Raw genomic sequence first — 13,868 nt, forward strand, 5'->3', positions numbered from 1 at the left:
CATAAATTTGCATTATAGGGGGAGTAAAGCCGACACAGCACTGAGTGGAAATATTAGAGTCAATCATTTAAATGCTAATCTTTAACTTTGTGTTTAGAATAAACATAATTTATATGCATATACTACTTTTACTTCTAATAAATACTATCTATGTAGATTTGAAGAGCTATGTGTTTTTATTTAGTGCGTAAACAGAGCCTTTTTCTAAGAATGAAAAGAATGAATTAACAAAATTTTATGGTTTATGAATTCATAGCAATCCTAATGTTTCTGTTCAGATCAGTAGATCGAGATCAACAGGGCTGGATAATAACGTGGGGAATGAACTTTGGTCACGTCACTGATTGTGGTCAGCGGCTTCCTGGCCCCTCGGCGCGTTTGCCCCCTCTCCCTGCCCCTCCGTAGGGCAGGTAGGCTGCGGGCTGCAGGGTGTGTGCGCGGAAGCTGGCAGGTGAAGAGCTGCCGTCTCTCGGTGGGTTTCGGCCAATGCAGCGAACAGATTTACCACTTATTCCAAAATGAGGACTCATGCAAACATCCGGATTTGTTACGCACACGCCACTTGGCTCTAGACTCGGGATTCGGCGGCGAGCGTGGGCGAAGGGACCGCAGGAACTAACGGGAAATTCAACCGTCAGCTGGCCGGGGAAGCCGACCGCACCGCCCGGCTTCCGGGGATTCAGGGGCCGCATCGGTTGACGGCAGACGTCGGTCGGCAGCTCGGGGGGGACAGGGCGAACAACCACATCACCGCCGACATCCACGACGCGACTCCAGCCACTTTGGAGATGTCCAGAAAGCTGCAAAGGACAGAAGTCTGCGCCGACTGCAGTGCGCCAGGTAGGGAGCGGGGAAATAAATAAAGATTGGCCGGTGGAGAGGAACAATGCGTCGGGAGGACGCCGCGGTGGGAGCGCGGGGCCGAGCCCGCTGTCACTGTCAGCGGCTCGGCGCGGCAGGAAAACGGCCAGGGCGCCCAAGCGGCGCGTAGGCCCCAAATAAACAGTGAAAAAATAGGCGTGTTATCGTTAGCTGCTAGCCGCTCGAGTCAGCTGCTGGACGAGCAGCGCCGCATTTGTGCAGCTCGGACGCGAGGGAGCAGCTTGTTTGCTGCAGTGGAGGATCCCAGTGTCACGTTTATGTCGCTTTCTGACTCCAAGCGACGTTTGTTTTGATTTTCGTGACCGGGACAGACTTCTCGGTGCGTTAGCTTAGCCGGGCTAACTGGCTGCTGGTCTGATTTTAGCTAATTGTATTACTTAGTGGACGTTTATCTGGCACCTGCTAAAATATCAAACGATACCGATTTGATGTTTCACATGCGTTCTATTGCTGTTGTCACGGCCCGTTGTGTTTTTCAGTGATTGTGCCCGGCTAACATCGTTAGCTTAGCTGCGACGTTAGCTAACTTTTGCTAAACGGCAAGTTATTGCTGAGCCGATTCAGCCAACGCGTCAGTCGTTTAACGGTGTCAACAACAATATTGTATTAATTTCCAGGCTGATAAACTTCACTACGATTCATTCATTTGTTTTTTGTTTGTTTGCTTACTTTTAAGATTTCGTTTTTTATGTTTTAGTCCAAACAAACGAATCTGTGGGTGCAAATGCACTAGAATGCCTCACTAATCTTTAAACTGATTTATCCTAAAGTTGAACATTATAAAAAAAGAAAAGTTAAAGAGTATTACATTTATTAGCTTCTGCTAATCAAACAGTAAGCAATGTACGATTCTCGCTATATCTGCCTCGGTTGCTTTGGAGCTAATGGAGAAATGATGTCAGAACAATCTGGCTTATGCAGCCTCACATGCCCTCATGTTGGGTTTGATTTGAAGCACTTGATTACCGTGTGTGTGTGTGTGTGTGTGTGTGTGTGTGTGTGTGTGTGTGTGTGTGTGTGTGTGTGTGTGTGTGTGTGTGTGTTACTTGCATTCACCCATGTACATGCATTACTACAGCTGCTCTCTTCACAGCTGCTTCCCTTGATAGCAGTGTGTATCTGTCAGCTTTAGGGTCCGACTCGCTGCTCAAAATCCTGCTGGCTACACGTTACATCAAATTTATGATCTACACCTATTCCCTGCTGCTGCCGTGGACTGTGCATATAGTTTGAGTGCCCTTCTGTCCTCTAAGTTATTTTTCTAGCTACATCATGAACAGTCCCGGCCATCTGAATTAAGATGCATTTTGAATTAAACAAACTGCCTGTTAAACAGTAGTGTACATACACAGGTTCCACAACTTACACAATTAACAACAAATCACAATTTTATATGTTTTCGGACTGGTCATACATTTCTTCTCCCATCACTTCTCAGCATGCAGCCCCTCCTTACTTACAAAGACATGCACACACATGCGGTGTGTTCAAAACGCTGATCTAGGCACTGGTGACAGGCCACCTCCCTGCTACACAGCTTTGTGTCACACTGGGGGATAATTTAAAGGAGTACTGCTCCTAGTCCGAGCTTTAATGCCATACCATGGCGATCTGCATGGTTTCTAGGAACAAAGAATTGTGTTGTCATGATACTGAATGCATGCAGTTGTTTAAGAAAGTGGAACTGTTGTGCAAGCATCAAGAGCATTTCGTTAGGGTTAAATAAGTACATGCACAGTTTTTGCGTGATGTATGAATGAACGTCAGCTCCAGCTGAAACGCTATTATGCTCCTTGGAACCTAAATAGTTTAGAGCTACGTGTCTCTATACTGTGAAATCTGAACCAAATATGATTCAACTTTCAGAGTGGAAACTTTCTTAATTGTCTTTATGTCGTTCATGTAAATGCCCCTTTTAATATGTATTGTTATGCAGGCTCTAGTAACAGTTATAGAAAGAAATGCCACTTCTTTATTGATGACTTAGGACACGTTTTGGCTAAATTATGTCATGCTGCAGATTTGGACAATATCCCACTGCCAATAGTCTATCCAATGCTAATGGCTTAATGGTGTAACCTCATATTGATCCAGCAAGCAGAGCAGATAGCTTAGCCTGTGGGAGTTTTTATATTTATTATACAGATTAAGGAATTAAATTGCAGCAGTCCAGTCTTTAAAGCTTATGGGCTTCTGTTCTAAACTAGGCTATAGCTCTTATCAAAGGCATTTTGCATTTGCTGCTACTTTTTCCTGCAGGCAGGACGACTTACCGCATGGCAGTTCATCTGATGATGGACTATTTTGGCTCCATTAATGCTCTAAGCCTAAGCAGTTTTATCCCAGTCTGAGAGAGTGACAAATGCACACAGTGAGTGTGTGTTTGTGTTTGCAGCATGTGCCCGCAAGTGTGTAATTGTGTTAGTTGTGAGCTTCTCATCACATCATGCTCCTGAGGGCAAAAACATGACCCAGACTGTAGACTAGTCTGCTGGTGTCCTAGCCCATACATCTATTCCTGTGTGACACTATATATGTGTCATGTACTTGGCTTAGTTGGTAAAAATAAGTTTTCCTCTCCACATACAGACTGGCACAGGAAAAATACTGCTTCTGTAACACGTAGTGGATTAAAGTACTTACTGAACAATGTTTTCTACCACTTTGTGTATCACTGGGTTAAATGTAGCCCTTTACTGTTATTGGTACTTGTCAAAGCTGGGCTAACAATTTAGCAAATACGATTACAACTCCAGCATATGGAATAAACAGTGTGCGTATTAGTGTGTAGTCCTCCCACATAAATTCTTCCATCTGTAGCTAAAACAGTTTCCAAAAGCTGGCTGATGAGTCACGAGTCTTCTCTTTGTGAAACTGTGCTGTGACAAAATATCGAAAATGTCCATTATGAAAAATTAGTTAAGAAAAAGTCAGCATTACGTTTCCAAAAGTGCTCAGTTTACAATTAGACATATCACCTTCTTCATAGAGGCAATGACAATTCTTTGTATCAAAGGATCATTCTGGTTTTAAGTTCATGGACATATCTGTATATTCCTACTGCGTATTAACAACCCAGAACAGAGTACTAAAGCATTCCCTGACCTGGAATGAAGTCTAGACAGAGCAGAAGTGTTGATAAAACACATATTCTTTGAGTAAACTGTAATTTAGACCCCACACAACACTGCTGTTTGTTGTACGGCTTTTTTGTAGGAAGGGGAGTTAGCTCTCGAAGCATGTGACACCATTCATGTGTGTGTTTCAGACCCGGGCTGGACCAGTATCAACCGAGGGGTCCTGATCTGTGACGAATGCTGTTCAGTCCATCGCAGCTTAGGCCGTCACATCTCTATAGTGAAGCACCTGAGGCACAGCGGTTGGCCTCCCTCATTGCTGCAGGTAAGGCTGACAAATAAAGAACAGGGAAAAGCACATAAAAGCAAGGGATTTGCTGGAAAAACTAAAACAAATGCGGAGCCTATAACCCCAAATCCCACCTGAAGTTTGACGCAACGCTAAAGGGCCAAAAAACTTTTACATTTTCTGTTCGAGAATTTTAATTTTCTTCTCAAACTTTCAGATGGTTCAGACCTTGGCCAGTAATGGGGCTAACTCCATATGGGAACACAGCCTCCTGGACCCTGCTCAGGTACAGAGTGGTCGTAGGAAACCCAACCCCCAGGACAAAGTCCAGTAAGTCCCTGCTATCACTCACCACCTCCTGCAGCCAAACATTTGCTGGGTAATATTTTTATATAACCTTATTGATTGTGTGTCTTTTCAGTAGTGAACAGTCATCTCACTCAGTTGTTCCTTTTTGCCTCCATGCACTTTCCAATTCATGCTCCCCTTTCTGCATAGTTGAATAAAACCTGTCAGCACAGTTTTGTCGTTCTTGGTTTAAATGGTAGATGTCCTTTGAACCGTGCACAACCTTAATTAGACTTTTTAATGAAATCTAAACTGAATTTACACGTCGGATGGCTTTAATTCCGTCAAGGTCTGGTAACTCATCGACGTGATGGGCTGTGGCCCATGTTTTGTCCTCACGTTAATGTCACGTTAACTCTTTTCATAACGATCTCTCCTCCACTTCCTGTGCAGCCCCACTAAATCAGAGTTCATTAGAGCCAAATATCAGATGCTGGCCTTTGTGCACAAGCTGCCCTGCCGTGATGATGATGGCGTCACTACTAAGGACCTCAGCAAGGTGAGGGCTCAATATTTCCCAGCACCAGGGCGTGACATTATGAAATTAGGGTAATTAGCCATACGGATATAACCACATTGCAGAACAGCATGTGTCGACACAAAGGATGTTTTATTTATAGAATATCAGCAGGAAACTATGCATACTCATGCACGTGTGTGTGTGTGTGTGTGTGTGTGTGTGTGTGTGTGTGTGTGTGTGTGTGTGTGTGTGTGTGTGTGTGTGTGTGTGTGTGTGTGTGTGTGTGTACTCACATGCACACTGACGGATGAAACCCCCCTGGCACGTGTTATGAACGACAGGATATAGTAATGGTGCTGCTGTGCTTCAGCAGGCTAATAAGAGGATAGTGCCTGTTTGGGGTCTCCTTGTGACTTTTAATCTCTCTACTTTCCATATTTCTCTCTTTCTCTCTCCTATTTGTCTGTTCTCCTTTAGCAACTTCACTCCAGCGTGCGGACAGGAAGTTTAGAGACGTGTCTTCGGCTCCTGTCCCTCGGAGCTCAGGCCAACTTCTTCCACCCGGTCAGGAATAAAAACATCTACTTACTGACATGTTCCTCTGATAAATTAGCCACACTGCTTTCATATTCTCTTTAGTGCAGCCTGGCCTCTTTTGCTGACTCTTCTTTTATTCCTTACCCTCCAGGAAAAGGGCACTACCCCGCTCCACGTTGCAGCCAAGGCAGGCCAGATTTTACAGGCTGAGCTGCTAGTAGTGTATGGTGCAGACCCCGGAGCACCTGACATCAATGGACGCACACCTATGGATTATGCTAGGTAGTAAGACAGCTGGAAAAAACTGTAAAATGAGGGGGCGTTTGGAGTTTTGAACATGGTTAAAAACTTTAGCTGTCTAAACAATTTTATTTAGTACATTTTTTGTCTTCCAGGCAAGCGGGCCATATAGAGTTAGCAGAGCGGCTAGTAGAGTGTCAGTATGAGCTGACGGACAGGCTGGCCTTTTACCTATGTGGACGGCGTCCAGGTAAGCCATCAGTCACCTCACCTGCTTTTAGACGTAGCTGTTAACCCGTGTGGTAACTTGTGTCCAGTTTTTAACTCCCCTGTTATCATCCTAGATCACAAGAATGGCCATTATATCATCCCTCAGATGGCAGACAGGTATGGACCCTATCAACATCCTACTGGAGCGAGCGTGCTGTGCTTCCACTGCACAAAAACCACTCACGCTACCTAACCCACCTTTCATCTGGGAATCCTTTTTATTCCAATCTCTCTCGTGAATTAATTGATACTGATGCAATTTAGTATTTTGACCAGATGATGGCACCCTAGTATATGTCACCCCATCCAACAGAGGAGTTATTAATGAGCTTTTGGCAGCACTGTCAAAGCTATTAGAGGTAACGAGGATCATTTGACAACAAGTAATGGTCAATGATCTTAAATTCTGAGATGCCATCTTCAGTAACTTCACTTGCACCTATTCTCTTCTGGTGAATGGTTTCTCTCAGTAATAACAAGTTAAGCTTTTTGGATATGGCTTCTCTACCGCTCTGTCTGGACCTTCCCTTTTTTCACTCGTTCTCTGTTCTCTCCTTTTCGCTGCGCTTGGTGGAGCCAGAGCTCGTCCTAAGTGCCCAACCCAGAGGTATCTTTACTTTCTTAAATTCCTTGTATTTTTTTCACAGAAACCCTATATTCATCTTAATCCCATATTTGCTGTCCCATCTGTTAAGCATGACCCTATTATACATCAAAACTCTGCTTCACTGCCTTGACAGTGGGGCGATCAGGCCTTCAACTTATTTCTAAAGAAATAAAGAGGCACTTGGTTCTGTGGAATAAATGACACAAAAACTGAAACTATTAGGAAGGCTTTCTGTAACTACATTCACATTGCAGGAAGCCTACAAATGACAAACATTAGATTAAAACAACAACAACAAGTTTATTTATTATTCATCATATTTGGCCATGAACACACAAGTAAATGGTAACATATATAGATTAGTTTTCATGTTCATAACATATACAAAAAAAGTATTGACCATCACTTTAAATTATTTTGAACCATCTAAAATCCAGCTCATCCCACCTCCAATGCATTCTCCTTCTCTCCATTTCTTTTTTCGCTCTTCATCTCTTGATTTCTTCACCATCTTCACATCTTTTACCCTCGCTTTCCCCCTGTGTCTTTATTCTACTACATCTTAGTGATGCCTGTCTCAATATCTTTATTTTCAAGTTTGGACCTCTCAGAACTTGCCAAGGCAGCTAAGAAGAAGCTCCAAGCGGTGAGTTGGCCTAAATAATATTTCTTCCTAGCCAAAATAATAATTTGTTCTTTCCAAGGCTGTCTGTTCACCCACACAGACTGTTACAAATCCAAAACTAAAAGCTAGTGGTCAGTTCTTATCATGAGAAGAGTGTTAGTTACCAACTGTGACTCTGAGGCTTTCAGTAAATGTTTGATTGAAAATAATTGGATGTCAGGAAAACGCCCAGCGTGATGTACATTGCATGCATAAATACACCCATTAATGTATCGTGGAGTCAATTTGTTTGTGTGTGTGGCAGCTCAATAATCGACTGTTTGAGGAGCTAGCGATGGACGTCTATGATGAGGTGGATCGCAGGGAGAATGATGCAGGTGAGCCTCGTGCACAGACACAGTAACCGTTGCTTTTTTCACTTTATAGAAACAGAAAACCTCTATGATAGATTTGGTTAGTTGCATCAAGTAGAGGGGCAAAAGGGAACTCGGCGAAAGGGGATGTTGTGGGGAAAGAGAGAAACCTGGTGCACGGAGTGAGGAGAAAGAAAAGATGACTGTTTAAGAGGAAGGCCGAGAGGAGTGAGTGAGGGAGGGAGGGAAGGAGGAGGAGAGACTGCGTGAGGAAGTGGCTCAGAAATTCTTCAGTCACTCTCCTCCTTACTTGCTCCTTCGCCTTCCCTCTTTTCTTCTCTCTTTCACTCTGTATAAGTAGCTTTCTGACAGAAGCAACGCAGGTAAGTGGCAAGAACACACATGCACGCATTTAACCACACGCAGTGGGACGGCCCAGTGACTATGCACCTCGGGGTGGAATTAGCTTTGATTTGATCAACTGTTTTGCTGTACTGTATACCTGTCTTTCTTTGTGGGCGGTTCCAGACAAGATGACCTGGCAGAAACACGCAAGTTTATTTCTTGCTTCTTCTTTTTCTCCAGTGTGGCTTACGACCCAAAACCACAGCACTCTGGTAACAGAGCGCAGTGCGGTGCCTTTCCTGCCAGTCAATCCAGAATACTCTGCCACCCGCAACCAGGTAAACAAATACACACTTATACAAACAGTGCACCTAATCCAAGCTGGTGTACACCTAATATTGTCACAATCATCAGGTACTTGTATATACAAATAATCTGGTGAAAGGTAAAAGAACAAACAAACGATAAAGCCTGCTGATGCCCTGATCAGGATGAGTGGGTGGGGGGATTAGTATAAAATTGTCATGGGGTGATATTCAAGAATAGAAGATATAATACAGCTGTGTTTGCTCTCTTCTTAGCCACACTCATTGGGAGAGAGAAAAATCCCACATTTCCTCTCACATAGTTTCTTCTTATCCTTTTGTCTAAACACTGACTTTTAATACAAGCACACACAACCTTTACACCCACATCCTTACATTTGCTCAGACCCAACTGGGATTTCTATTAAAACAGACTTATCTTTAATAATTATTTTGATTTAGTTATTTCCCTTTGTGAATGTGTGAGCCCTCTAGGGGTTGTGTAAAGTTTAGTGAATCTGTGTGACTGTGTTTTTCCACAGCTCATGGCCGTTGACCACAGCATTTACACAGGCAGTGAACCACTGAATGTGGGCTGGATTGTTTTTGTATTCTACACAACTTAAGATAGAACTCGTAGAGGTTTTCACAGAACTTCAGACAGCCATGCAAGTGTGTGCATGTGTTAAAACAATAAACTGTTGATTGTCGCCTTGGTCTTTTTTAACGCTCCTCCTCTCAGGGCCGCCAGAAGCTGGCCCGTTTCAATGCTCGGGAGTTTGCCACGCTCATAATCGACATCCTGAGTGACGCCAAAAGGAGACAGCAGGGAAAAGGTCTCAGCAGCCCTACTGGTGAGACACTGCTAGCAAGACAAGGGCTAAAATGTTTTATATTTAAACACTGAATGATTCTAAGAATGATTCCTGACCTTTCTCAGATCCCTTAGATCTGGGCATTGATGACGACCAGCATGATTACGACAGCGTAGCTTCTGATGAAGACACGGACAGCGAGCTGAACACACAGAACAACAACAACACACAGCGCACTAACCGTGCAAAGGTAGCAGCTAGCAATTTAGCAGTTCACATGTTTTGCTTGTCGTATGTTAGCAGTGCTTTTTCTTAGTCTAGGACTGCTTGTCCCATCATGCTTTGTGGACTACCTCATTTCTCCTCACTGACATCATCAGCTATTGCTTATATTGCTATTGTTGAGAGTGTGTGTGTGTGTGTGGAGGGAGAAAAGAAGGAGATGGTGAGAAGTAGAGCTGGAGTGGGAGTGGTATAAACAAAAGGTAAACAGCAGCTAAACTAGTAGATATCTTTTTTTTGTCATGTGGACTTGTTGATCTCATTGGACAAAACCACAAGTCAGATTTTCCATCCCCGGCTCCAAACTCCAAAAAATGTGCATTCATCATTTAGCAATGCACATGTGATTAACTGTCCTATGGTTTCAAATGGCTCTTTGTTCAGTTTTATGGTGGTATTTATTGCAAGAAGTTGAGCAATTTACATATGCAGCAGTAGGTGGAGGTAGAAACATAAACAAAAAGCTAGTGTATGACTGTTGAGTTGTGGGGAGTGATGTAGGAATGAGCTTGAGCATGCTCCAGGGTCACAGGAAGTGGGGGTGGAGTGCACACTGAGAGGCAGAACTAAGGCTGTACTGTTTACACTGCATGTGGGTGATCAACTGAAGCAATGTGGGCTGCAGCCCAGCCTCATACAGAAGCGAGCTTTGTTTATATCAAGACAGAGAGCTTTGAATTCATACTTTACAGCCTCCTCATTACCTTGGCATAAAAACTACATTTGTAAGATATGGTTCCTAGCTTTTTTTTGGCGTCGCTGTACTGCACTTTTCATCTATTGTTTTGTCTTTTGACTGATTTAATCACATGCTTGAATTTCCTGTCACTCCAGAGTATGGACTCTTCAGACCTGTCAGACGGTCCCATCACATTGCAGGAGTATTTGGAAGTGAAGAAGGCCCTGGCCTCGTCAGAAGCCAAGGTGCAGCAGCTGATGAAGGTCAACAACAATCTGAGCGAGGAGCTCCGGAGGCTCCAGAAGGAGGTAGGGAATACGAAAGGGGAAAGAAAGCAAGGACGGTCAGGAATTCAGGGCCTTTAATAGAGACACTGTAAAGTCAGATAGGAGATGATGGCCAAGAAAACAGAGGATGTACTGAAGAACATTCACAAAACTGACAGAGACGTGTTGACAAGACAGGAAAGAACCATCAATTCAGACAGGAGGAGGACAGAATGATTGAGGAGCAAGTGAATCTTTGTATCTGATGCCTTTTTCTGCACTGTGTTGAATTCAGTGACAGTTTCTCAGTTATTCAGAAGCAGATGTCACTGTCATAAGGATTGAACATGCTACAAATAGCCATTCCTCCTGCGTTGTTAGTCTGATTTTCGATGGTGCTCATTTGCTGCTCATTGTCACCACACTGGGAGTCTTGGGAGTCATTGTCATTAGCTCAGTGTATTCATTAGTGGCTGCCTGCGTGAATTTATGTGACCCATGATCCATTCATTTGTTCTGTCTAGCGAAGAGTTGAGGAAAACATGCCTTTGTACAACAAAACACGGCCTATTCAAATAACAGAGCATGATGCCAAATTAGATGGTTGTCAGAGGTGCAGCGTTGCAGGTGCATCCATTCTCCCACACTGACTCGCATAAAGCAAAGTGTGTGTATATACAGTATATACAGGCATGTAGCCTTCCACCCTTCCCACAGACCTGAACCCTGATTAAAGTGATCTTACTGCAGACCCCCCACCCTCAGTGTTGATTTTATTTTAAATTACTGTGCTTATAATTATGGATGCTTGTCTTTGACCATTCAGTTGACACCCACTCCCTCCCCTTCACCCCTCCCATGTCCCACCCTTCATCCTTTCATCTCTCCCTGCTCCCTTCCTCCTTTCCTATAGATCACGCGGATGCAGACTGAGAACAGTGTGCTGCGGGGCAGCCAGCAGGCTGGGGGGACAGTTGGCCATGGGGTAGGGGTCCCTGCCGGAGCAGGAGGGGTGGGAGCGCATTGGCAAGGGGGTATGATGCGAGGAGTAATCGGTGGAGGAGGTATGGGTGGGTTTGGGGCCGGAGTGGACTCCCCTGGGCTCTCAGTGCCCTCCTCAGTCACCCCCCACTCCCACCCTCACCGAAGGGACCGCCAGGCATTTTCAATGTACGAGCCCGGTGCGGCCCCCAACCCCACAGCCCATGGTCCCCCAGCTCTGGACTCCCTGGCAGCCCGCCTGCAGCCACTCAACACACCCAGTGTAAGTTAGAAACCCTGCTCAGCCTTCTACTCCCGTCTTTTTGATGGCCCCGATTGGCTCCTTTTGATTTTATTGAAGGATGACAGCCCGCCTCATCTCTCTTTGACTTTTTCTCTTTCTGCATCTCAGTTTCTTCATCATTCTCTTTGAAAGGTCCCATTATGCATGATCGCTATTAAGTAATGCGGCAACATTAATATGATCCCAGTCTATTTTTGCTGCTTAATGGGTAACATGTGACCTCAAGGAGAAGGATGGGAAATGCACAGTTGTCTGTCTGGTTCTGACAACAGCTCTGAGGCTCTGATCTCCAGCTTGCTCTGCACCCTTTGGCTTGCAATCATTTCCCTGTCCTATCAAGTCAGGTGCTGCTTTGCAGCTTCTTAATCTGTAGACACTAGGATCAGATTCCCCAAACATTAAGCAAAGTGGATGTTTGTCTAACCATAATCAGTTGTTTATTTTCTGCTGAAAGGGTTAATAATGCTCAACTAAGTGACCATTCAGAGCATAAAGCAGCATACTGTAGCATGTACCTCTATGACGCTACAGTAAGCAAATACACAACCACTGGCTGCTACTGTCACACTCCATAGACTATAGGGCGGTTACTGATTCAGTCTTCACACAAAGATTTACTTGTTTGTCTGTTTTGTTTGTCTGTGTCTTCACCTGTCTGTACCTTTCTCACTGCAGTGCAGCCGTGCATCCTCTGGATGTAAGCATTCTGTCTGTCTGTTGCATTGTTGCCATTTCATCTTCAAATGTAGGACTCACTCACACTGTGCTTCACTTCAGCTTATTAAACATTCTAATACTGAAGATCAACGTTAGTTCACAGTATGTGTATCGTCAGTTTTTTTCTGTTTCTCACAGAGTACTTTAGTTGACATTGTTTCACTTTAAATAGTAACTATAAAGGCATGTAGTACTTCCGAGTTTATGTGGCGCTTTTTATTAAAACACCTCTCTGTCTCACACTCCTATTTCCCTATTTCTTCATTCATCTCTTTCCGCTAATTTCCCTTCATCTTTTTCTCCTGACATCTCCCCCTGAATTTCTGTCTTCCTCTCTCCATCCATGTCTTACCCTCTCTTCACAGGTAAGAAAGGGTAGTACAGGAGGTCCTGTGTCGTATGGGGGTCAGCATCTGTCTGGATCTACAGAGATGGGCAGATATATGGTGAGTTTGCAGCCTCATCTGTTTCTAGGGATGTTCTTGAGCTAAGATAATAAGATAAGTGCCTTATTTAACTTTAAAAGTTTAAACTTTTTGGGTATAATTACAGTTACTCTGCAGTAGCACAGAGGTAATGTAATAATGTAATAATGCCATGGACAATGCTGTGCTTCCCTCCCTCAGGTGCCTAAACCAGAGAAACACGGTAGTGGCACGGACAGTGACTATGACAACACACAAACGTATGACGTCTCTCTAAGGTCAGGCTCACTGCACTACACTGTGTGTGTGTGTGTGTGTGTGTGTGTGTGTGTGTGTGTGTGTGTGTGTGTGTGTGTGTGTGTGTGTGTGTGTGTGTGTGTGTGTGTGTGTGTGTGTGTGTGTGTGTGTGTGTGTGTGTGTGAGATTTAATCTCTATTAATGATGATTATAAAGTATCAAATAGAAGGTTTTGCCTGTACTACACTTTTTATTGTAGAATTACACGTAGAACCCCATGAAAAATAAGTGTAAACATCCAAAGTTGTGAGAATATATTAATATTAACCATTTGATCTCAAATCGTTAAACGTTTGCAAATTTATGTTAATACTCAGAACTGCAAATATACTAATAGACTGACTGAAGGATTGAGAGACTGCAACATTCTTCTTTAGTGCATGTGATATTGAAATGTCATTGTGTTTTCCAGTATGGGCCGCAGCAGCGAGGAAGAAGGTCGTGGGGAGTCCGAGGGGGGGGGTGGTGAAGTTGGGGAGCCGGACCCCACTCTTCCCTGCACAGAGGATGTCATACTCAAGACTGAGCAAGTGACCAAAAACATCCAGGAGCTGCTCAGAGCTGCTCAGGAGTTCAAACACGACAGGTTAGTGAAGGACACACGTGTTACTGAGAGCAGTACATGTCAATCGACCCATGTAAATGTTTCCCATCCTGCCTCATAAGAACCGATGTGACATGTGAAACCCTTGTCAGTCACAGTAATCACTGCACTCTATTTGCTGACTAGTGTGTTACCATGGTTACTAGAGGGGTGCATTATT

At 44.1% G+C, this 13,868-nt stretch overlaps 1 protein-coding gene across 3 annotated transcripts in view; it reads left to right on the forward strand.

The window, feature by feature from the left end:
* Window positions 1-105: 105 nt before the first annotated feature.
* The window catches only part of git1 (G protein-coupled receptor kinase interacting ArfGAP 1), a 17,693-nt gene continuing 3,930 nt past the window's right edge, over window positions 106-13,868 (forward strand). The window contains exons 1-20 of one of the 3 annotated variants that reach the window (XM_029172267.3): window positions 357-472; window positions 573-840; window positions 4,151-4,284; window positions 4,466-4,578; window positions 4,990-5,095; window positions 5,534-5,620; window positions 5,745-5,875; window positions 5,989-6,083; window positions 6,178-6,220; window positions 6,684-6,710; window positions 7,308-7,356; window positions 7,640-7,712; window positions 8,274-8,371; window positions 9,081-9,192; window positions 9,279-9,403; window positions 10,270-10,422; window positions 11,294-11,644; window positions 12,748-12,828; window positions 13,009-13,085; window positions 13,517-13,690. In XM_029172267.3, coding sequence (XP_029028100.1) covers window positions 789-840; window positions 4,151-4,284; window positions 4,466-4,578; window positions 4,990-5,095; window positions 5,534-5,620; window positions 5,745-5,875; window positions 5,989-6,083; window positions 6,178-6,220; window positions 6,684-6,710; window positions 7,308-7,356; window positions 7,640-7,712; window positions 8,274-8,371; window positions 9,081-9,192; window positions 9,279-9,403; window positions 10,270-10,422; window positions 11,294-11,644; window positions 12,748-12,828; window positions 13,009-13,085; window positions 13,517-13,690 — 2,081 coding nt within the window. In that variant the 5' untranslated portion in view covers window positions 357-472; window positions 573-788. Of the gene's footprint in view, window positions 841-4,150; window positions 4,285-4,465; window positions 4,579-4,989; window positions 5,096-5,533; window positions 5,621-5,744; window positions 5,876-5,988; window positions 6,084-6,177; window positions 6,221-6,683; window positions 6,711-7,307; window positions 7,357-7,639; window positions 7,713-8,273; window positions 8,372-9,080; window positions 9,193-9,278; window positions 9,404-10,269; window positions 10,423-11,293; window positions 11,645-12,747; window positions 12,829-13,008; window positions 13,086-13,516; window positions 13,691-13,868 lie in introns of all 3 variants that reach the window. The other 2 variants (XM_029172266.3, XM_029172268.3) reach the window with 2 other exon arrangements.

Source organism: Betta splendens, chromosome 13, assembly GCF_900634795.4.
Source record: "Betta splendens chromosome 13, fBetSpl5.4, whole genome shotgun sequence".
NCBI lineage: Eukaryota > Metazoa > Chordata > Actinopteri > Anabantiformes > Osphronemidae > Betta > Betta splendens.